General features: G+C 38.3%; 1 protein-coding gene across 1 annotated transcript in view; it reads right to left on the bottom strand.

Annotated features, from left to right (window-relative positions):
* Positions 1-4580: 4580 nt before the first annotated feature.
* Positions 4581-25614, bottom strand: part of LOC105437082 (deleted in malignant brain tumors 1 protein-like) — a 40435-nt gene continuing 19401 nt past the window's right edge. Inside the window, exons 2-6 of the mRNA XM_030978858.1 lie at positions 13418-13681; positions 11293-11613; positions 10077-10403; positions 6004-6339; positions 4581-5164 (exon numbers count right to left, since the gene is read on the bottom strand). Coding sequence (XP_030834718.1) covers positions 4581-5164; positions 6004-6339; positions 10077-10403; positions 11293-11613; positions 13418-13681 — 1832 coding nt within the window. The remainder of the gene's footprint in view (positions 5165-6003; positions 6340-10076; positions 10404-11292; positions 11614-13417; positions 13682-25614) is intronic.

The raw sequence follows: 25614 nt of genomic DNA on the forward strand, positions 1-25614 counted from the left end.
GGGGTGAGAAGACATGAGAAGGGGAGGTTAATCTCTTGCAACACAGATTGTGTTTTTTAAGGGGCATTTTATGAAAGTCTTATTATTATTATTAAAAGGAAAAATGAAGTAAAGAGAAAAGAGAAAGAAAAAAAGGGGGACAATAGGATCGTACTACATACATCTAAAGATATGTTATACATCATAAAAGTCTTTAAGTTTCTCAAGAAATGTTCATATCAACCTTGCATACTTGCAAATATAGTTTACTTTTTCCTTGAAAAGCACGTGAAATAATAAATAAATAATAATGGGTTCTTGTATAGCGCTCCCGATTATTACCCCGGCTTTAGCACGGCTGCCATACGGCGCTCTAGCATTTCAATTTCAAGGAATAAAATTCCTACCAGGTACCCATTTGCTTCACCTGGGTGGAGTGTGGCAAAGGTAGATCAATGTCTTGCCAAAGGACATTAGTGCGGCGGCGGAACTCGAACCGCGGACCTTCTGATCGACAGTCTAGCAACTTATCCACTCGACCACGACACCTCTACACCTTTACACATCTAAATGCAGTATAATCTTTTACAAACGAATAGTGTTTGTGTTTTTTTTATTTGAAACTATGTAAGTCTTATTAAAGGGGATGATCGAAATACAAAGATATACAAAGAGATAGAAAGATAAAGAGAAAGAGAGAGAGAGAGAGAGAGAGAGAGAGAGAGGGGGGAGGGCAGATCAGAGAAGGGAAGTTTTGGAATATATTTTTTTCTTCATTAATCTACCCTAAAGTAGACTCAAAGCACACTCACACCAATCCATTTCCCTCGTTCACAGTCTCCCACAGTACCTCATTCTCACCCATCCACATGCCCCCTCCCTCGCCCACATTTCACACACATAACTCACACCCGTGGTTGCGTTGCTACATTCATACATGCCGAACACCCTTTCCCATACCCTTAAACCTCATACGCACACGCGCCTTCTTAATCCACCCACCACCCCCAACCTCACTTATCCCAACTTAAACCACTTTCACCTACTCTTACCAACGTACTTGCCTAACACTCACTCCACCTTATACTGAAAGAAATGATATTGTGCTTTGTACATGCCTGTGTGTGATCATATTTATCGTGTCAATATCTTTTTAAATATTTTTTTTTTAACCTCCCCACCCGCTCACATTGTGCACGTTTTTAAATCCTAGTATTAAAGGTACTATGTCCCATCGCAGGCCAAAAAAAAAAATGAAAAGGTTAAATTCCAACGGCATTTGAAAGATAATACTAATTTAGAACTTCCTTAAAAATGGTGGGGCGTGAAAATGTCTTCAAATGGGAAAATAACGACTATTAGTTGTCACATCGACTTAGGAATCTACAGAGCCAATAAAAGTAATAGTCTTGATTTTTTGACCATTGTACTGAATGGTCATACGTTTTATGTTGCGCAAAGATTCAATCAGTTTAATTTTGGCCATCACAAGAAGTGGGTTATTGATGTAGACAAATGCTCATGTACCCTTTACAGCTCGTTTTATGTATGTTATTATCAAAGAAGAATAAAGCCAGTCAGTCAGTCACTCAATAGTGTCTGACAGTGAAGTCTAGCAAGTAAACAGGCTTCCTTGCATAATTTGAATATTAGGACACTGCTAACATTTAAATTTCACAGATAGGACATACATGACATATTCATAATTGCAACGTTCTACAGAATTTGAGGTTGGCTGCAAAAGGGACAGAGTACCTTTAACTAAAAATGTTGCGACTACAAATAACTGATGAAATTGAACGTTGTGAAAACGGCCTACAATATATACATTATGTTTAAAGTCAATTAAACAATTTTTATGCAAAAACATCATCTCATACTATGTGCAAAAATTAAAACAATTCCCAGCCTATATGATAATCAGGTTACAAATGAAACAAAGTTTAGGCTAACATAGACTATCACGTTTTTGTTATCAATACTGTAGAAACAATTCTTTAAATGTAGCTTCCATGTATCATATTTTTTTACAAGATACAAACATTTACGTATAGCATTATACACATGTACTTAAAGAGGAGAATATTGTGCTTTATACATGACTGTGCGTGATCATAATTACCATATCATGTCAATCTGTTGAAAGGGACTAGGTAACATTGTTCAGATGAGAGATATAGTGCTAAGGTAGTGACTTCAATGCTAGATGTACAATTAAAGAGAATCTGAAAATTTGAGTGAAAACGGACCATAATTCATGGTACAAATTGGGAAATACTGATCTAATCGATTTCTTAATTCTCCCAACTACAATTTAATTACATTTTAGGTGAATGTAAATCGCCACAAAGCAATAAAATGGCACTACATTCCACTCCAGACATTTAAGTGTTGACAGATTTTGTATAGCCTGTTGTATGTCTCTCTTTCATAGAAAAACGGTTGGGAAAATTCAAAAATGGTTGGGAGAATTTACTGTTAATCACTGTTAGAGGGTGTCATACATTGACGCCTTCTAAGAAATCCATAGATATCTTCGTGGTTTGAGATTTTTTTCAGGATTGTTTGCATGTCAGAGGGTTAGTACAGTAAGAGGAATATAGTAAGTAACATTTTATCATGATACAAAAATTAAGCAATTTTTTTAAATAAACTTTCAACAATGTTACCGAGTCACTTTAAACATTTATTTTCTTTAACCCCCCCCCCACCCGCTCACATCGCGTGCACACTTTTAAATTTTACCATTAACCAAAATTTTGCGACTACAAAGAACTGATGAAATTGAATGTTGTGAAAACTTACCTACAATATATACAATATGTTTAAAGTCAATTAAGCAACGTTTTATGCAAAAACATAATTTCCTTTTACAATGCACTCCTAATATTATATGAAGTGATATATGATGGCGTTAAAGGTAAAGACCAGTTCTGGTCATGCGATTGTGAAAGAAACGTTGTGGAATCGATCAGAAAAGGTTGATAATCTAGCACACATATAAGTATTGGTGTGTACTGCAAGGAATCATCAAAATGATAAGAAATTTGGCCCAGTCTTGGTAAAGTTACAATCACTGTGCAGAAAGATGTGTATGGGACTACGCGACACGTGCGCGATATCTATATGGTCCGGATAGATATACTAAATTACCAAATATATCAATTAGTAGGCGGCTTTCCCTGCAAAGTGTGTATCATCACGTATTAGTCAAAACATATTCTTTCACATGATTGGTAATAAGAGCTTCAATTTTTTTTTTGAGAGGGGGGCGTTTCCAAAACTGGTCTATACCTCAGTTAGAATACATCTCTATGATGAAAAAAACGGTACCCTGGATGGTCAGAGGGGATGGGGATATTGCAAGATGCCGGAGGACTAACACTATGAACAGTATAGATGATCTAGAGAGCATAATTATGTAGCCATGTTTGAAAGTAGTCCAGAATCTGGCCGAATTAATTTTGATCTCCACCACACCATACAGCGCAATGCCACCTCCCCCATATTGCCAGCCGAAGATGGCGTTATACAAATAGTTTGGCCAACCTGGTTTTACTGGGTCACAACATGTCGTATATTATTTTGTTTTGTGCTTGCCCAACAAAGCAGTAGTCGCCATATTGTGTCCAACTCGAACCGGGTTGGCCAAACTCTCCTAATCAATGGCACTGGCTGGGCCATAGTGCCACAGAACTGTAAAATACGGATTTTACAGTTCTGTGCCTGGGGCTGGTGAACGAACGAGTTCGTTGATAATGCCATCTTCGGCGGGTCGAATCACGTGTAGGGAATAAAGAACCGGCCATATTCTGGACTAGTTCGAAATAGGAATTATCCACATTATTTTCTTTTTCTAGTCGACATGATAATAGGTATTATCATCTAGTCCTTATCAAGACCATGTTTTGTTATTACGGCTATGTACCGAGAAGGAAGAGGTAATATTTTAGGTAGATACTTTCCCTTGTCACCTGGCTCTGTTCCTGGACAGAAGTAAACCTCGGTGGAAAATCATATTAATCCTATAAAGAAACGAGTTCCTCTCGGGAAACCTTGTTTGAAATCCAAGCCATTTTGGGGATTCGTATTGTATCCCGATTCTGCGTGGAAATTGTCCCGCGACAGAGTCTTTTGTAACGGGTCCGGCTATAATTTCTGGAAAACATAATCGGTAAGTCTTTCGGAAACCAACTCAAGGATAATTTCCGTATCCGGACACCTACCCCCTAGAAATCCACCAGGATAACCACCCCAGGTCAACTATCCCTAGGACAGTTGTCTGGGGGGGGGGGTGCTTGTCCTAGAGGATGGTTGTCATAGGGGGTACATGTCCTAGAGGGTAATTGTCCTAAGGGTGTAGTTTACTGGGGGTAGTTATCCGGGGGTGGATGTCCAGGGGGGTTGGTGTTCTAGAAACGTCAGTTTCAATACCTTATTATACATATATATCTCACGGGAATCGTGTTAGGATTGCGTAATACATGGTTGCAATGTTTGCAGACGGACAAGGTATCGGAGAGTGCCTTCGGTTGATTTCTCGAAAGTCTTTGCGATCATACTGAGTCTTCCTAACTCTCCTTCAATATTCATTATTATAATCAATAACATTCATTATATATGGGGTCATGTTGGGTCAAGGGTGAGGGGTCAGGTCTATCTAGAGATCCAAGCCTCCCAGATTTAGGCTTGCGACCAACTGGCGGCTTCATGGGAGCTTTATACTCGCGACTGGGACCTTCCTGTTCACTGCCCTTTTTAAACGACAGATCTGTGTAAACCTGGTCTCCTCCAATGGTGTTCTCTGGTACCTCCAAGTTCATGTATATCAGTTCACGAGGAGCTTTCTTTCCAAGGGTCTCTGTGGACTTCCTAGAAGGTGAGGTGAGATTCAGGTGCGCTGATGCTGCTTCAGGAGAACCTGTTCCCTTTGAAGTAGGCTGTTCACTCGAGTCATTAACCGTCATCCTTTCCAGCTTTCTAAGTCGATGGGACCCATAGAGGCCTAACAGCAGGAACAGTGCATACGACGCCGCCAAGATTGCTCCAAGTACTATTGAGACAGGTGAGAGTGTTCGACTGTTTTCAGCGGAAGACACTGAATTAACAGTCGGACACTGAGAGCCATGTTCTGGATGTCCCAATGTGGTTGTTGGGTCAAATTTGGCATTCGATATCAGAGCTCCTGCAAGAAAAATAATATATAGCTTCATTTTAATACATTATTCTTGTGCTTATGATCTTGTCGCTAACAAATTCACAACATTATTTTCTTAATCTCAAATGTAGGGATGTTGGCGAAATTGGCAAATTAGTCTCCCCCCCCCCCCCCTCGGAGGAGGGGGGAGTGGGGATGTCAATTATTGGATATTCTATAATCAATCCCATCGTGCCTGATTACATTACTCATCATTCAGTACCTCAGTAGCTACCGAGAGAAGTCCGGATACAACACATTCGCAAAGACTTTCGAAAAATCTACCTACCCTTATCATTGATCTTTCGAAACTACAATGACGTACGCCCAGGCGCGTACGCAGGGGAGGGGGAGGGGGGGGGGGGTTGGGGGTTGAACCCCCCTAAAAAATTGTGTATGCGTGTGTTTTGGACGACCCGCCCCCCCTCCCCCCCCCCCCCTCAAATTTTGTTTTAATTAAAAAATAATAATAAATAAATTTAAAAAAAAATAAAAAAGATTGTGGTAATGGGTGACCAAAAAAGCTGACCCCCCCCCCTAACGAAACGAAATATCGACCGACCTAATTTTCAAATTTTGAAACACCCTCCCCCCCCCCAAAAAAAAAAAAGGATGCTCTTCACCCCCCCCCCCCCCCCCCCCCCCACCCTCCGCTTATTCAGCGGCTGGCTAAGTCGTTGCGAAATTTTCAGCGTGATTTTCAAATTTTAAAACCCCCCCTTCGAAAGAATCCTGCGAATGCCAATATCCGAACACGAGTTGATTTAATGAAAGTCTTTGCGATCGTGTAAGATCTGACGAGGACCACGATACAACATTGCAGTTACCTGTACCTTTGCACATGACTCCGACGTCCTGACTGCTTGGACAGCTGTTCGGTTCTAAAGATGTGAAGGTACAGGCAAGCAGGCTGTTCTCTGATCCAAGACAGGAGATACCTTCCAGGGAGACCATTCCGATTCCTTCACCGAATGCTGCATTATGTAGCACATCTGAAGCATCCGTGAACCCCAGCATTCTACAGACCACGTCGGCTTCTCTCCGGCCCCATCCAGCACCACACAATATCACCCAGGATGTGTTGTAGAACATCTCAACCCTTCCTTCATTCTTGCTTCTTCCATCGACAAGACGAACTTCAAAAAGCTCACTTGTGGTGCCTTCTGGAAATCAGATCGTTTGAATAGATTAGCAAACCGTGGTGGGAGACACACATGGGGAAGTGTAAAGTATAGCGTAAGCGTATACTTTTTTTTTTTTTTTACAGTCCCAAAAAAATCGTAACGACTCAGCCAGCCGCTGCGGGGGGGGGGGGGGGAATTGTTTTGTTTTGTTTTGTTTTGTTTTTTTTTTTTTTTTTGGGGGGGGGGGGGGGGGGGGGGGTAAAAGGACACTTTTTTTATTTTGGTCTCGAAATTTGAAAATTTAACATTTTGTCCAGTTGGGGGGGGGGGGGGGTAAGGTCACCCTTTTAAGGTCAGCTATTGGCAATTTTTTTTTTTTTTTTAATTTAATTTTTAATTTTTATAATTAAAAAAAATTATAAAAAAAAATCTCAAAAGGGGAGGGTTGTCCGAAATAACATACATAAAACATACACATAAAAAAAGGTAACCCGACACATGCTCCGCCGACGATTGCTCCGCCGACATTTACTCCGCAAAACGCGACAATTGCTCCGCGACATTTGCTCCGCGACATTTGCTCCGACGTCAAATGCTCCGCCGACAGTTGCTCCGCCGACAGTTGCTCCGTCGACAGTTGCTCCGCCGACAATTGCTCCGCCGACAGATGCTCCGCCGACAATTGCTCCGCCGACAATTGCTCCGCCGACAATTGCTCCGCCGTTAATTGCTCCGCAAAACGCGACAATTGCTCCGCCGACATTTGCTCCGCCGACATTTGCTCCGCCTGAAGCGACACTTGCTCCGCCGACATTTGCTCCGCCCCAAAAGTGTCCCATAAACTACAAATGCTACTAGTACTACGACAAATGCTTCGCCGACAATATTTTCTTTACACCTATTTTTTTCGTTTCTTTTTTTCTTCTTCATTTTCTGAATGCATTTCTTGAAATAATGTAGATGAAATGAAATGAAGGAATGTTGATGAAGTGGGAGGAAAAAGGAGTTACCTAAAAGTCATTTCGAATATACTGAAATAACTTTCCATCTATCACTGTACGTCCCATATAATGTATACTAAACACTCATTACATGTCGTGGGAAGTTTTTAAAAAAAAGTAGAGCAGCAAGCCACATTCCCCAATACGCGCATACCTCCTAGTTAATTTCAAGTAGCTCATCAATATGTAATACCTGAAATTACCTCGATCAATGCATCTTACTAGGTAAAGCATTATACAATGTAATAGGTCATCATGGAAGTTTAGAAAATAAGTAAGGGGGATTTACCAAGTGTTGATCTTTTTAAGAGTTTTATAAAGAAACAAAAAGATATTGAATATTTCTCAGCGAAAAAAAGGAACAAGCTTGTTTCGCATTTTAAGAAATGGCGATTTGACTTATGATACTCATGTTGATTTAACTTTTATTCCTGTGCCCCCTCACTCCCCTTTATGCACTGGAGTTCAAACTATGATTTATATGTGTACAGTGTATTTTTTTTTACTATAATTTTTTTTTTTTATAACTTTCTTGTCCTTTTATTATTGTTAGTTATACATATTGGTTTTTTTGTTTGTCTAATTATTACCAATGACTTGTAAATATGTAATTTTTATATGATTGAAAATTTAATAAACACACAAATATAAAAAAAAAGTTTAGAAAATAAGGGCACTTATATACGTAAGGAAGAGAACCCATTCAGACGGGAAAACGAGATGGCAGCCTTTCTGCTTATTCACATTTATACAAATCATTTTGTTGCAGTTTGATGTTAGTTCTTCATGATAAGCCAATTGCTCTTCTTCCGGTGGCTTCGTGAGTCCCTTAAATTATTTAGTGAAAACAAAGTACTCGAATGAAACGGAGTGTTTTGCACACTAACATATATATATTAAAGCTACATACACTTAACTAAAGGAAAGAAACCTTTAGAAAATGGACTGGATATTATTGAAAATATTATTCTAAACAAGAATGTACTACATGATTGTATTACTTTACGTTTCAATTTCACGAGAGAAATAGAACTCGAGAGGGGGAGCAGAGAAGAAGTGATGGAAATGAAAGAAGACTAATAGCATGAGAGGAAAGAAAAGAGCAAAGAAGACAAGAAAACGGTGTAAACAGGAAAAGGAGGAGCATGGGAGAGAGAGAAAGAGAGAGAGAGAGAGAGATAATATAGCCTTGAGCTTTGGATCAGCTAATGAGTAATACATGAAACAGATTTTGAGCGGAGTAATTATCTTTCGCCGGAGAACTTGCGTAAGGAGCTATAATTTTATTTTTTATTTTTTTAAATCAAACATTATGGGGAATAGCAAAAAACGGTTGTCTTTTTTGCTCTTTTCTTTCCTCTCATGTTATTAGTCTTCTTTCATTGAGGTAATTTCAGGTCTTACATATTGATGAGCTGTTTGAAATTAACTAGGAGGTATGCGCGTATTGGGGAATGTGGCTTGCTGCTCTACTTTAAAAAAAAAAAACTTCCCATGACATGTAATGAGTGTTTAGTGTACATTATGTGGGACGTACAGTGATAGATGGAAAGTTATTTCAGTATATTCGAAATGACTTTTAGGCAACTGCTTTTTCCTCCCACATTATCAACATTCATTCATTTCATTTCATTTACATAATGTCATGAAATGCATTCAAAAAATGAAGAAAAAAAGAAAGAAACAAAAACAACCCGTGAAAAAAAAATATTGTCGGCGAAGCATTTGTCGTAGTACTAGTAGCATTTGTATTTAATGGGACACTTTTTGGGCGGAGCAAACGTCGTCGGAGCAAATGTCACCGGAGCAAGTGTCGCTTCATGCGGAGCAAATGTCGTCGGAGCAATTGTCGGCGGAGCAAATGTCACCGGAGCAATTGTCGCTTCAGGCGGAGCAATTGTCGGCGGAGCAATTGTCGACGGAGCAATTGTCGGCGGAGCAATTGTCGGCGGAGCAATTGTCGGCGGAGCAAATGTCGTCGGAGCAATTGTCGGCGGAGCATATGTCACCGGAGCAATTGTCGCTTCAGGCGGAGCAATTGTCGGCGGAGCAATTGACAGCGGAGCAAATGTCGGCGGAGCAAATGTCGGCGGAGCAAATGTCGGCGGAGCAAGTGTCGCTTCAGGCGGAGCAAATGTCGGCGGAGCAAATGTCGGCGGAGCAATTGTCGCGTTTTGCGGAGCAATTGACGGCGGAGCAATTGTCGGCGGAGCAATTGTCGGAGGAGCAATTGTCGGCGGAGCATCTGTCGGCGGAGCAATTGTCGGCGGAGCAACTGTCGGCGGAGCTACTGTCGGCGGAGCACCTGTCGGCGGAGCATTTGACGTCGGAGCAAATGTCGAGGAGCAAATGTCGCGGAGCAATTGTCGCGTTTTGCGGAGTAAATGTCGGCGGAGCAATCGTCGGCGGAGCATGTGTCATGGAACCTAAAAAAAACTAGAGGGGGGGGGGGGGGTTAACCCCAAAACCACCCCCTGCGTACGCGCCTGCTTGCAGTTGCACCATGGGATAGAGAGGGAGGGTTGAGGAGTCCTAATATGATTATGATGATGTTTAACAGTGATAACTCTGTTGTTCTCAAAATACATAAACATATCAATGGGACTACAAATAAAAGAATAGCAATCGGTTTATATATAAATAGGCACATATACATTTGTTCTGTTCATTCTTACGGTTTAAACTGATGAGTCGAAGACAAAAGCTTCACTGTGTCTCTAGTCTCTGCTAGTTAAATATATATATTTTTTTAAAGTATTTATTCAAACAGAATACCGATAGAGCAGAGCACAGCAGCATCTTCTGCATGGCCACAGTCGTGAACTCCAAAGCCTCTATGAGAGCATTCTGCCAAGCTGTTTTCTGTTCCGAAACATGCGACGTTATCAAGGAGAATGGGGCCAGAACCTTGGCCGTAGGCGGCGCTTCGACGTGGTACACTCAATGCCCCGTTAAAACCAAGCATTCTACAAACAACCTTGGCATCCTTCGAATCCCAGTAGTCATCACAGATTGTACCCCAGGAGCCTTCGTATAGCACCTCAACTCTGCCTTCTCTGGAGTTTGGGCCATCTGCGAGGCGAACTTCAAGAGGAGGATTCTCTGATAGTCGAGCATTCAGAGCAAAAAGAAGATAAAATTAGTAAAAGTTCACAATTTTGTATCATATATGTTTTAAATGCAAATGGGTATAAAGCTAAAAGTTTTGACAGAATTTGGGAAGGTCAGAAATCATGTCAGTGTGAGCTGAATGAACTTTAGTTATAACTTGAACCATTGAAAAGTATAAAGCCTAGTTATGGAAGAATTTTTTTTAATGTATTTTGATATCAATTGAACCATTTAACAATGGAATTTAAATCATACTGACTTTAGGCGAACACATCGACATCATTGAAAGCTTTTTAGCATAAGCAGACAAGATAATTTTGTGAGAAGCGGGGTATAGTTAATGTCGAATAACATTAGAATAGTCAAAAGTCATTTTGAATGGGGCAATGATATATTACACAAATCCATTCGGTCAGTGGATTGTGACATTGACATGGTGTATTCTTCATTGGGAAGTATAGCATAATGTCCTCTAAACAGAAAAGACCCTCTTAAGTTATATATTCGGAAGACAAATGAAATTTTAGTCATTTTGTGATTTGAAACGAATGGGAACAATTGTCTGCCACTACATCACAGTGATATTAGTGAATCGTTGAGTTTGAGGTACCTGTACAGTGATTACAATTTCGAACAATTCGTCGCTGTTTTCACGAAGTGACGGTAGTGAAAAAAAATTGCATTCACTTTGCGTTACGATTTTCCTCACTACCGTCACTTCGTGAAAACAAGGACGAATTATTCATATCTTTCTTCTTTTTGTCCGATTTCGCCAGTCTGCATGCTTTCCTGCTTTCTTTTAGAGGAGCTATATCTATTAAGTTTGGATTATTCTTTAATTCCCCTCTTTAACGTTTGGATTCCATGAGTATAATCTCACCATGAGCGCAGACAGCACCAGCGTCTTCACTATGTCCACAATCATTAATCCCATATCCATTGTGGGAGCATTCAGCAAGGTTGCTTTCTGTCCCAAGGCATCTGACATTATCAAGAATGATGCTTCCAGAACCTTCACCGTATTCAGCGTTCGTGACTGCTCTCAATGTGGTCTGAAAGCCAAGCATTCTGCATACTATTCTGGCGTCGTTCAAGTCCCAAAGATCGTCGCAAACCGTTCCCCAAGAACCGTTAAAGAACACCTCAACGAGACCTTCCAAGGCGGTTTGTCCACTAACTAGACGAACTTGCAGATCTGGATCTAAATAAAAGAATACATAAACAATCGGGCGGGGGTTGTAGGTATTTTGGCGTTTTAGACTAACTGTCATTAACATGTATTAAGCTTTTCAATGTAATTTTGAGCTATTGCAGGAAAAGCTAAATTGCGTGAACTTATTGATTCATTCATTACCTCATTTATCTACAGTATATGCTCTAAGATTTCTGACTTGTCTATAAATTACATGAGTGAAGAAGCTCGCCATCCTTGAGAGCTTAGCCGGCAATTCACCAAAAATTGGTATTGTATCCACATTTTCGAGAGCACAAGTTCATATAAATAGGTTTCGACATGCCGGTTAGAGCTCACCAATAACTACATAACTAAAAAGAGATTAGATCATACATGTTATGTAGAAATTCCTCCAGTGTCAGAGCACCGGAACGCCTTACTGGGCCGGTCGGATAATACCAGGGTAATTATTGTACAGCGCTAAAAATCATAAGCATTAAAATAACATAAATGTTAGTATTATTATTATTATTGTTATTATCAAAAGGCATGAAAAGTCGTTGTGTAGGTTTATGACACGCCCTCAACGATTTTATCTTCTCGTTAGACAAATTCAGCTACAGTCTGATTTTGTTTAGTTTTGACTTCAATAATAGCATCTACGAGCTAAGTATTCTAATTCTTTGATGCAACTTCCGTTCCAAAGTGTAGCAGTGTCGGGAATGATTTCATGATTTATTGGCAGAATTGCCGCTTGTTTTAATCTTTTAAATGTGGCCATACGCTTTAATCGTTACAGTTTAATTTCGACTGGGGTCTGAGCAGGTAGCCCTATTAGGGACTTTTAGATTTGCACGTCGACAGCTTCGACTGCAACGTGTTACGTCATTTTAAGACACTGCGCATGCGTTACGTCGTCTCAGTCGGCGATCGAGAATGCATCGACCTTGATTTTCCTAAATCTAGTACATACATACATATTGATATTTACATAGCGCCTTTACATGCTCAAGGTACTAGTATGCCGCGTGCGCATAAAATATACAGCTCCTCAGGTAGACAAAGGAACATCCCTTCCCTGCTATTATGTAAGAATATGTAGAACAGGTGTCACATGCATATTCACCTGTACTACACATTTTTACATAATAGCAGTGAAGGGATGTTCTTTTGTTGAGGGTTGAATGCAGGCGCGTACGCAGGATTTTTTCAAGGGGGGGGGGGGGGGGTTAACATTTATAATTCGGAACGAAAAAAAACCGCAACGACTCAGCCGACCGCTGAATGCGGGGGGGGGGGGGGGGGTAATAGGACACTTTTTTGGGGGGGGGGGGTAAGGTCACCTTTTTTAGGTCAGCCATGGGAATATTTTTTTTTTTTTTTTAATAAAAACAAATCAAAACAAAAAATCCGAGGGGGCGGGGGGGGGGGGGGGGGTTAGGGGGGTTATGGGGGCGGGGGTTTACACACATAAAAATATCCAAAGGGGGGAGGTTAAACCCCCAAACTCCCCCCCCCCCCCCCCCTGTGTATGCGCCTGGTTGAATGAGGAACTGTATATTTTGTTCTCTTTCTTTGTCCGTGATGTTCATAGTGTTACTTCCTGCATGCATGTATATCTTCGAGTGCAATCTAAAAGATATCTAATTGTAGTCAACATGGGCAGTTAAGTACGTTGACACGCATGATCAGTCGGCGTTCGTCGTGTTCTCGTCCACTCAATCTAAAAGTCCCTATTGTTAAATGAAAATGATTGGTATACCGTTTCTAGAACACACAACGCCCGCATCCTCGTTATGTTGACAATTGTGAACTTCAAACCCATTGTGACTGCACTCTCCTAGATCGGTCTCCAATCCACTGCAGTGGACATTATCCAGGAAGATGCTGTCTGAGCCTTCGCCATATGATGCATAACCAGTGGACATCGATGCGTACTCAAAGCCAAGCATTCTACAGACGACTGTTGCATCTTGAATATCCCACCCGTCATCACAGACAGTACCCCAGACACCATCATGACGAACCTCTACTCGACCACTGTAGCTGTCAGGTCCTCCAATTAGACGAACATCCAGACCAAAGGCACTGGGAACTTGTTAGACAAAAGAAAGAATGTTGAATCCATCTTGAAAAAGAAATCATTTCTTGTTTCTCAAATTATATACAATGCTCAAATGATTTCCATGCCGGAAACTCATTGATTCTTTACTGTATACATTTTTGTGGAATGGAAAAAACATAAAATAAAAAGAAAAGTGGTTTGTATGAGTTATGAGTATGGAGGATTAAAAATGGTTGATTTAAATGTTCTGTTACAAAGTTTTATATTAACGTGGATATTGCACTACTTCTCCTATGAATACTCAAAGTGGAAAAAGGTAATTGATGGTTTCTTTAAAAAAGTGGGCAAATTACAATATGTGTTAAATAGTAAATGTACAAAAGACGATATGAAGTTTTGTTTAAAGAATATAAAAATGCTCCAATATTACAAGAATATGGTATATACTTGGTTTGACTTTAAAGAGATAGTAGAATGTAAGACGCCAATTGATTTACAATGTACTAATGTTAGAAGTGAAAACATATGGTTTAACTCAAATATAAGAGATCATAACAAAAATGTATTATTTATTAAAAAATGGTTCGATGTAGGCCTTTTGAAAATTAATGATGTCGTAAAATACTCTAGATTTATGTCTTTGAGAGAAATTGAAGAAAGATTTGAGAAAAAAAAATGCTTCTTTGTTTCAAGAATATTATATCATAGTAAATGCAATTCCTAAAGTTTGGAAACAGAATATGTTAAGACAGGTACATGTATATGATGCGACACGAGAAGAAAATGAAGGTGTCATGAAAAATGTTATAATGAATGTTAACACTAAACGAAAGTCGAAGTTTTTTTTTACTCTACGTTCTCTATTCATTCAATTGTTAGACCTCCAATCGAAGAGAAATGGGAAGAAATGTTAAATAGTACAGAACAAATCGACTGGAAAGTCATATGGTCATTTAATTTACAAGCTATGAAAGAAAACAAAATATCAGAATTCAATTTTAAGTTATTACACAACTTATTACCAAACACATATAATTTATTCAAATGGAAATTGTGTAACAATCCCTTATGTTTATATGATGATCAGTTACACGACAATCTCCATTTATTTGTAAACTGCAAGCACACAAGATTGTTTTGGTTAAAATTTGGAGACATAATTCGAAAACTTTACAATGTTAATTTTTCTTTTGACAAGTTCGTTTTAATTGAAGGTTGTAACTTGAAAAACAAAATATTTAAAAGTTTAAATTTTCTTATCATATATGCAAAATACGCAGTTTATTGAACATTTATGCAAGCAGAAAATCGCAAACTCATGTTTCATGAAATCTCTATTCTTTGTTTTTTCAAAAGACTAATCCACAACCGACTAAAGATCGAAAAGAACTGTAAAACAAAAAAGCTATGCATTTTTGAAAACACTGTTATTCAAGAAAACGAAGCATGTTTTATTTGAACTATGTTAAGATGTTACGATGTTATTTCAATTGATTATGTATGATTGTTTGATTTCTTCAAAAGCATATATTTATCAATAAATTCATTTAACAAAAAAACAAACAAAAAAAGACTCTCAGTGCCTAGAATCAGTGGACTACATTTGTTCCCCTTTCATGAATAATAATAACAATACTTCTACATACGTCTATAAAATATTATATCCTGCATCAAAAATGTGTTGGCTTTTGATTGGTTGAGAGCTCGTCACATGACTAGAAATATTTGATCTATTTTTAGAAAGTACTATATGAGAGTACTATTTGGGTTTACTATTTGGGAGTTGCAAAAAAAGTGTGAATTTTTTTTTAAATTGAATCCATTTTTTTTCTTCAAATCTTAATTCAATGAAAACAAAATATTTTAAATCTTTTAAGATAAAAATTAAATTAAATTAATTTTGTATTTGTTCTAAAAAAAAAATTTCCAAAAAATGTTTTTTTTAATTTTATTTTTTTAAATAAATTTTTGATGCAGGATATAAAACAAATATACCATGCCTTCTATTCGAGGTACTGGTTAAACTATGGACCTCGGTGACTCCAAAAGTACCATTTGCTTCGGGGCTGTGCCCCTCAGCAAATAGTACTATTGGAGTCACCTCTTGCACATAGTTTTAACCAGAACCTCTCAAGGCAGTGTATATTTGTATAATATGACCATTTCCACGACTATTACAACTTGTATAGGTACTACTTCTAATAATAATAATAATAATAATAATAATACTTCTACTTCTACTACTTCTACTACTACTACTTCTGCTACTACTACTACTACTACTACAATTATTATTAATATTGTTATTGTCATTATTACTTCTACTAATTTGTTAATGCCTTATAATCCTCCCAGACGCTTAAGATCATCCGATTCTCAATTGATTGTTGTTCCAAAAACTAAGGATCATGGGGTTTCGGTTATTTGCACACGCTGTACCTCACCTATGGAATCCATTGCCACGACAAATTCGTTATATTTCAAGTGTAGATTGCTTTAAACATGCCCTCAAAACTCATTTGTTCAAAGCGGCTTTACAGCAGATTCAGATTTACTTTCACATTGTTGTTGTTCATTTTTGTGTGTATTTTTGTGTTTTTCTTCTCCATGCGCCTCGAACACATTAATCATGTAGAGTTGGCGCATTACAAATACTCTATATTATTATTATTATTACTATTATTGTTATTATTATTATCTGTAATGAAAGTTGTTTGAAATGTGCCTATTTATCCTTTTATAACTTGAATGAAAAAATCATGAAGAATTTCATATGTGAAGGTCATATATTTCCCTTAAAGTCAAAGGTTAAATTTATGATTGACATGTACATGTAAAGTACTGAAACCTTAAGTTCCGAATTATGATAACGCAGTCAAGTGGCCATCTGAAGTGAAAAGAAAAACATCTTGACTGAATATTGTTTTTTTATACCAAACTTCCTTGTATCCAGAGCATCCTGAATTATGGGGATTTCTATAAAGTCAAATCTAGAGGCAAAGAGGATAGTTGAAACATTGATTCATCCTTAATTATTAAATGTCAAATTATAAGCCTGAAAATCTAGTTTGGTCTTAGCTCAGCGAACATTGCACATAGACATAGGTAATACAGTAATGTAGGCAACTACTATCTGCATTAATGCATTGCACATGCTTGTTGTTGTTGTTGTTTATATTTCCGAAATCAGATACAAATATTATACATAGTAAAATATACAAAATGAAATATTAATACATGTACATAGACAAACAAAAATCGGTGGAAAGCCCAATTCAGCAATGTTTATAGAATACTACCGTTCTTCCTTGGGGTCCTTACACTACAATATTAAAATAAAAGCGACATAAAGCATAATATAAACAAAACATAAATAAAAGCTTTTAATAATACCAAAGTAACAAAATTCTAAAATAACGTCATACGCGCGCACGCACGCACACACACACACACGCACACACACACACACACACGCATACTTACATTGGGTGGAAATCGGGGACAGGTGTTTTATACCGTAAAATGGGGACATTATAATAAACGCCCTGACAACAATGACTCGTTGTTATTTATACTTCATTTATTGCCTCCATTCATAAAGTGAACCGAAAGTTTGATAAGGGGATTTATTTTGAAGAGAGTACTATACATCCCAATTGGGGCCACAAAGAATACACAGGTGTGTCGGTCGTGTGAACGTTTTACCGATAAATAGGGGAAATGTGTATGCATGGACTAGGAGAGAATTTCACATTCCAACTGGGGCTCCAAAGAATACACAGGTGTATCGATCGTGTGAACATGTTACTTATAAATAGAGGACATAATGTGTATAAATGGACTAAGAGAAAATTTCACATTCGAACTGGGGATCACATGAATACGCAGGCATAGCATGTCGGTTGCGTTAGCGTTTCATTATTAAATTGAGAAAACGTTTGGACTTGGAGATATAGACTATTCCAACTGGGGAATACACAGGTGCGTCAGTCATGTGGACGTTAAAGATAAAGACCAGTTCTGGTCATGCGATTGCATTGTGAAAGAAACGTTGTGAAATCGATCAGAAAAGGTTGATCATCTAGCATATAAGTATTGGTGTGTACTGCAAGGTTCTGGAATCATCAACATGATAAGAAATGTGGCCCAGTCTTGGTAAAGTTACAAGCACTGAACACAGAAAGATGTATATGGGACTACGCGACCAGTGCGCGATATCTATTTGGTCCCAATAGATATAATAATTTACCAAATATATCAATTAGTAGGCGGTTTCCCGGCAAAATTTGTATCATCACGTATTATTCAAAACATATTCTTTCACATGACTGGTATATAATGAGAGCTTCCATTTCATTTTTGAGAGAGGGGCGTTTCCAAAACTGTTCTTTACCTATAAGGAAATGATATAGGCATTAGGAAAGAATTTCACATTTGAACTCATTAGGAGACCATCTCATTTGAGCTCAGCTCACCAGTTCGCCACTTTTCCTGGTTCTACCATGATCTGATAAGGAGATAAATAGAGCACTGACCACTGATAAAGGAATTATACCAGTAGGGTCAATGGGGTGACAGACAGTGGTTCATCACAGCCTAGTACGTTACTGGGATATCTCGACATGCCCAGTCCAGATTCATAGTCTTCTCATTACAGACTACACCTATACTTATACTGGAGTACTGAGACATACAATTCAGTGTGTCTAAAGTCTCACTTGTTATTGTTTTTAGCAAGTACTAGTTAATTTTCTTTTACGTATAGAAGAGAACATTGATGTGCTTTGCAATGGAATGCTACAGGTTGCAATGTACATGCTATTCATTCACTATCATTATACATCATCATCGTCATCATAAATTATCATCAAGGAGTAAGAAACGACCATATCTTAAGGTCCTACTGAATTAAAGTTCATCTCTGGCCTAAGAATATATTCTGATTTTTAATAAAAGCAGGTATTTCTTAGAAACTTACCAACGACCAATAAAAAAAAGTTCGAGGACAATCAGATGACTAATAGAGAAAGTTATGAAACAGTAGCAATCAAATTGGTACCATGTGGATTCAATTTGTTTCATTGATTTCGTTACCAACAGCAATATAGAGTACAATGAAATAAACACAATTTAAACCATTTCATTACGAAATCGTATAGAGGGAGATAAAAAAAAAAAGGAGGGAAATAGAGGGATAGAGAGAAAGCGGGAGAAGAAGTTCGAAGGATATGTGAATAGAAAGCGGTAGAGAGAGAGAGAGAGAGAGAGGGGGGGGGGGGGGGAGAAAACAAAAGTAGAAGAGAGAATGATATACCTTTCAAATCAACAGTTATTTCCCGGAGAAATTCTTGTTTTGAAAGGGGATGGAGAAACTTTATCGGGAGAAAGGCAGAAAACTTATTCGGAGAACTCCTCCAACTCTGGACTGTACAAAGATAATTCCGGAGAAACTGTTGATGTGAACGCTAGACGGAGAAGGTATTCGGATAAACATTAGTCGATGCAATGATCATTTTCGCCCATCACAGAGATTGAGAGAGAAACATATAAAGAAATATATGAAAAATGAGAACCGGAAAGATAGATACAAACCCTGGGGATACAACAAATAAAGAATAACATAAAGACATCTGACGACGGATAATCAACCTATTCGAAACGTCGAGCCCCCCCCCCCCTCCGGCGCTAAAGTTATCTGTTTTAGAACTACGGGAACAAAAAAGATAACCAACAGTCCTTTTCAGGACAACACACACTCAAGAAAGATTATCACCAGTCCTTTCCAGGACTCCCCAATCTCCCCGCTCCCACATGTTGTAACCGTAAATCTACTGTATAACATAAAGAAAGTTATAACAAAATGATGAAAGGAGGTTTAAAACAAAAAAATAAAATAAGGAAAGATGGAAATGGAAGAAAAAAGAAGGTTAAAAAAAAGAATAATTTATATTTACAACATCTTGCCTACCTCAAATATAATTAAAGGTCAAATCAACAAAGTTCATATTTTCCCGGCTCTTCTTTATGTGTAGCCATACACATGCATAGGCATGTATCAAACGAAATAATTACTAGGCAAGCTTGCCTAGTACCGCTTTGATCAAACGACATGGCGAACTTTTAAGAACACTAAAATTGGTAAAAACACTTTTAAAAAACGGCCGCTCAGAGTGCCACATTCACGATACTTCATTGTGGAGAGGTGTTCCAAATTTGGTGGTGGAGTAACGTCTTTAACAGAGGCTGTATTTGTCAAGGACAACATCACAATAGACATTCGTAATGCAGACATGCATGTATTTGCTTATTTATAAATCATTATCAAAAGTATCAAGCCTAATAATGCGCTATGAATCATAAACAGGCAACCCAGACCAGGCGCGGATCCAGGATTTTAAGGGGGGGGGGGTGGCAAATTTGAAATCATGCGAGTCAAAATTGGTACGTAATGGTGACCAGTGGCGTATCTGGCACTTGGTCTCGTTTGGGGGGGGGGGGGGGGGCGCAAAATCATATCCCACGCCTGTCATATCGAACCATAACATCGACATCTGGTTTAGAACGTGGGAAGGGGAGGGCTTTCACCAGGCTTTCACTCCCGCCGGAAGAACATTCTGAGATTTTTAAGTCCATACAAAGCATTACAAGCCATAATGGCTAAAGTTTCTAAATTCCGAAAGAAAATGTATATTTACACCTATGGTGTCGAGGGGCTCCTTCTTCATGTTTTGTTCGGTAATGAATAAGGTTTCTGTGGGTGTCATCATGGTCATGTACGCTAACTCCCTCGAAACCCACCCTAAACACTGAGTTTTGTGAATCCTTATCAGCATACGTCGGCTCTTGCAAGAGCCGTATAGGGCTCATTATTCCTCGGCGATCATATCAAATAGTTATTTATCTGAGAAGGCTAGATACTGTAAACCAATAACCATTTTTAATACAATCAATAACCATTTTCAATAGAATCAGCCTAAATATTTTATGCGTGAAAACCAGTCATTGTCGTACGTGATAATAAAGATGTCGGACTCGGTATTAAGTTCCAAGGAGTAGACTGGATATTCTTACTCGGAACATGCCTATGCTCTCTTTGAATTGATTTTTTAAGAGAAGATATGACATATTGTTTGCCGGATATTTCAAAAGCTTTCTTAAGATGCCTGAAAATGTCTGTTCTGGAGATGCCGTTCAGTAATGTTATCCGGCTAACCAGTTGTTTAATACCTCCATATAGCCATTTGCAATATCAGTATATTTGTACTATAGTAGTGCATGTGATGCTGTATAATCCCTTGCTGTAGGTATGTTATACCCCCAAAATATGAAGAGTTTTGTTGCAAAAGGACCTAAATCCACTTTAGCTATTTTGGAGTAAATCCACTTGTCACCTTCTGCCCCTCTTTGCGGGATAGTACACCCTGCCCCGTGCACTGTACCCCTCCTGTGGATTTTTGAGCTCCTTGCCCCCTTTAGGGTAATCCACCATCTACCCCCTTCTTTGGTTAATTTTATCCCTGCCCACCTTGCCCCGAGCCCTCCCCCCACCACCACCCCAAACACCCAAACAGCTGTGAACTCTATCCAATACTAAACACAACTTGGAGAATTAGGGCCTTTTGAAAGAACATTAATTTCATATATATTTTGTCCAAACTTCCTGAAACTTTTTTTGGATTGAATAGTCAGTTTGATACACATGGTGCAAGTCTATTTAGCAGTGTAAAAAAATTCAAAATGATTTTTTTTTTAATGGATTTAGGGCCTTTTGCATGTAAGCTCTTTTGTATAATTCATAATTGCATGCTTGCCTGATCCAATTCACCTCGGTTTTTTTAAACAAAAATAACAGAAATAAGATTCTTTAAAGGGAAACAAATTATAACACTTTCAAAATGCAATCATTTTCTTCCTTAGGAATGTTATGAAACACCATATTTGTGAGGCCTTCATGTAAATCAGATCATTATCTAGAAGGTCAACAGAAAGAAAATTTAGACATGTTTCAGAACATTAAAGTAATGACACATTCCCTCCGGAAGGAGATATTACTTGATTGATGATTCACACCATGATAGTCAAAGCCAGGAAGCTGGAAATATGTGGGGAATAATCAAGAAAAATGAAATGGGTATGCATTCTTACTTTGTAAACAAATTACCCAAAACATCTTTCCAATTTGTTTTCTCATCCACCCCGTTCAACGGTGCCTATTTATTTGTAAAGCTTATTTTTCAATCTTTCTATTTCAGAGCAGTTTGACACATGTATCATACGTTTCCTGTTTAAGCTGTAATTGCTTTCTAGATTTGTATTGTTATTAAGGATATTTAACATCCAACAATTGATAAGTAGGATTGTTTTTATGTTATAATGCTGCCTGTTGCATCACCATTTGAGAGTGTTTTGACTATTGTTCGGTTAGCAGGAGTAAGAGAATGGTTTCCAATCCTTTTTATACATATTTTGCAATATCAGCATAGATTCTTTGATATGTTAATAATTGTATGGTGCTCAATCCTATTGTTTTCGAGTTTGGTTTTTAAAAGAGTCTTTGATCAATATCTCGGATGTCTGTTCTTTTTGTGTGTTGCCTAGTTTTTGAGACAATTCTGAATGACGCATAATAGGCCTACTTTGTACTTGCATGATTATGCATATCCACAAACTGGTTAAAGACAACCTTAAGTCCTGGGAAAAGTATTTTTTGTGTGTGTTTTCGTATTTTTTCCCTTCTCAGTTAGGAAGAATGTTGTAACTTTTTAAAAGGTTCCCTGAAAGGTGTTGCTCGTCAAAGGCCTTTATAATTTATATTAGTACTGACAAGAAATAGCTGAAGTTTTCGGGCTGAACATTCATGCCAGAATTAATTGAGTTTGGTCCCATATACTACTACTCGTTTCTGCATGCAGCGCAAGCAGTCGCGGATCCAGGGGAGGGGGCCGAGCGGGCCTTGCCCCCCCCCCCCGCAAAAAAAAGAGAGAGAGAGAAGGAAAAGAAGGGAAAGGGAAAGAGGAGAAAAAGGGGAAAAAAGAAGAGGAAGAAAAAAGAAAGGGGGAAGAAGGAGATCGGGAGGGGGCCGAAAAGGCCTTGCCTCCCATGCTGTTACCCCCCCCCCCATCAAAACAAATAAGAGAGAAGGAAGGAAAGGGAAAGAAAAAAGTAAAAGAGGAGATAAAGGGAAGGAAAAAAGAGGAAGAAGAAAAGAAAAGGGTAAAAAGAAGGGGAGATCAGCTGCGATTAATCCAGCCAACAACGTGTGAATCGGGGGGAGCCGAAAGGCCCTTGCCTCCCCCTCCCCCCCCCCCCCGAAAACCTAAAAGAGAGAGAAGGAAGGGAAGGGAAAGGGAAAGAGGTGAGAAAGGGAAAGAAAAAAAAAAGAGAAAGAAGAAAGGTAGGGGAGATCAGTTGCGATTTTTCCCGCCAACAAGGAGTAGATCGGGGGGGGGGGGGCACTGGCGTACTGATGGGGGCAGTTACCCCCCCCCCCAATATGATTCGAAAGTGATTTATTTCTATAATTCGATACCGTTGATTTACAAATGTTGCTGAATTGACATAATTTTCCGAGATTTTTCCTCACTTTTTAGTAAATTGTACTTTTTTATGCGTTTTTTGGAAAATGACAAATTCCTAAATTTACAGTCAGGCAAGAAATATGCTTATCTAGAGGCCTACATGTCATGGCCTGCGGAACGGCGGGGCTTCTTTTATCAAATATACAGCATGTATCCTGTGCTTTTCACTTCCAAAACATTCTCTAATATAGTTTCTATGGATAATAAACTGAGCAAAGTTTAAAATAAGATTGACAAGATTCATTTCTCTTTTCTCTATTTCATAACCTATTAAAAGAATTTTTCGTTCAAAAAAAATCTTAAATTAAACAAAGTATCAATTAATTTGGATACAATCTTCCAAAAAATCGAAACCTTCTTACAAGTCAAGAGAAGGTGGTTAGTTGTATCTGTAGAAAATGATATTAGCATCATGGAAATTAGGCCTATACAGTTTGTAAAAGAATTAGGTTGAAAGATAATGAAGATAACTGTGAAAACAGTTCTTTCAGAAAAGGATGGTAACTTATGATATAAGATATTTGCATCATGGATTTTTTGGTTGAATATATGATGTCATTTTTTGTAATTATTATTTGAAAAGGTAAGAATAAAAAAAAATGAATAACACTGTTATTTTATTATCTTCATGGTTTAGTTCTTAACCTTACTGCTTATTCCCATTTCCACAAATCATTTTGTTGCAGTTTGATGTTAGTTCTTCATCCCTTAAAGTCATTGAAAACAAAGTACTCGAATGAGACGGGGTGCTTTACTCACTAATATATATATATATATATATATATATACATAGTAAAGCTACAAACACTTAAATGAAGAAAAATAAATCTTTAGAGAACGGACTGGATATTATTGAAAAATCCAATCTAAACAAGAATGTACTACATGTACTACATTATGTTACAATTTCATGAGAAAAATAGAACTCGAGTGGAGGAGAAGAGAAAAAGTGAGGAAAATGAAAGAAGACTAATAGCATGAGAGGAAAGAAAAGAGCTAGGAAGACAAGAAAAGGGTGTAAAAAGGAAAAGGAGGAGCAAGAGAGAGAGAGAGAGAGAGAGAAGAGAGAGAGAGAGAGTTTTGAGCTTTGAATCAGCTAATGTGCAATACATGAAACAGACTTTTAGCGGAGTAATTGTCTTTCGGTGAAGAACTTGCATAAGGAGCTATAACTTGATTTTTTTAATTAAACATTATGGAGTAGAGCAATAAACGGCTGAGCGTTTGTCTTCTGTAAGGCACTTTTTAGGCAAAACAAATGACGGCAGAGCAATTTATTGTACTAATTGCCAGAGGAGCATTCATGTCTTCCACGAGGCACATTTGGATCAGAGAGCAATTTTATTGTCGGAGCATTTGTCTTTTACGGGGCACTCCTGATAGTCGGCGGAGCATTTGTCTTCAACGGGGTACTTTTGGGGGAGCAATAATTGTCGTAGTAGCATTTGTATTTTACGGGGCACTTTTTGGGCGGAGCAAATGTCGTCGGAGCAAATGTCACCGGAGCAAATGTCGCTTCATGCGGAGCAATTGTAGGCGGAGCATGTGTCGGGTTACCAAAATTACATCATGTGCATTATAAGTTCCAAACGCTTTCTTTCATACAAATACAAAAAAAGTTCCAAAAGCTTGAATGCATAATATTTAACGAGATGTAATAAAACAATATGAATAATTCTAATGATACACTAACATACCAATGCATGATCATTTTTGCGTTTCTTTCTGCCTGCAAAAAACTAATATCCATGCTAAAGTTTATTGGTAACATGGATATTTTGAAGAGATGCTAGAATTTGAATTTCCCCTCTCTGTTGAAAATAGGGAGCCCTTTTATTAACAGTATCTAAACGTTATTTTGATTCATTCATGATATTTATTAACAGTGTCATGAACAGGTCATAACCGTCATTAATAGTTAACAGAATCATTCATGATCATCTAAATGTTTGATACATTCAATGTATAAATTCTATAATACGGTATAAGAAATATGCAACAACATTTCCTTAAAAAAAAATATATATCGCAACTCAACTTTCTCCCTATTCCCTTTCTTCTTCCGGGCCTGTCTTCTTCCTCTGTTTTCTATCACTTTTTTCTCTCTTTTTTTTTCTTTTTTCACTTCCCTTTCCTTTCCTTTCCTTTTCTCTCTTTTTTGTTAGTGGCGAGGGGGGGGGGGGAGGGGTAATGACCACTCCCCCCCCCCCCCGATCCGCACCAGCGCACCTTGTTGGCGGGGAAAAAAAATCGCAACTGATCTTCCCCCTCTTTTCTTTTCTTCTTCTTCCTCTTCTTTCCTTCCCTTTCTGTCGTCTTTTCCTTTCCCTTCTTTTCCTTCACTCTCTCTCTCTCTTTTGGGCGGGGGGGGGGGGGGGGGGGGAA

This window comes from Strongylocentrotus purpuratus, unplaced genomic scaffold (genome assembly GCF_000002235.5).
Source record: "Strongylocentrotus purpuratus isolate Spur 01 unplaced genomic scaffold, Spur_5.0 spur5_scaffold_1, whole genome shotgun sequence".
NCBI lineage: Eukaryota > Metazoa > Echinodermata > Echinoidea > Camarodonta > Strongylocentrotidae > Strongylocentrotus > Strongylocentrotus purpuratus.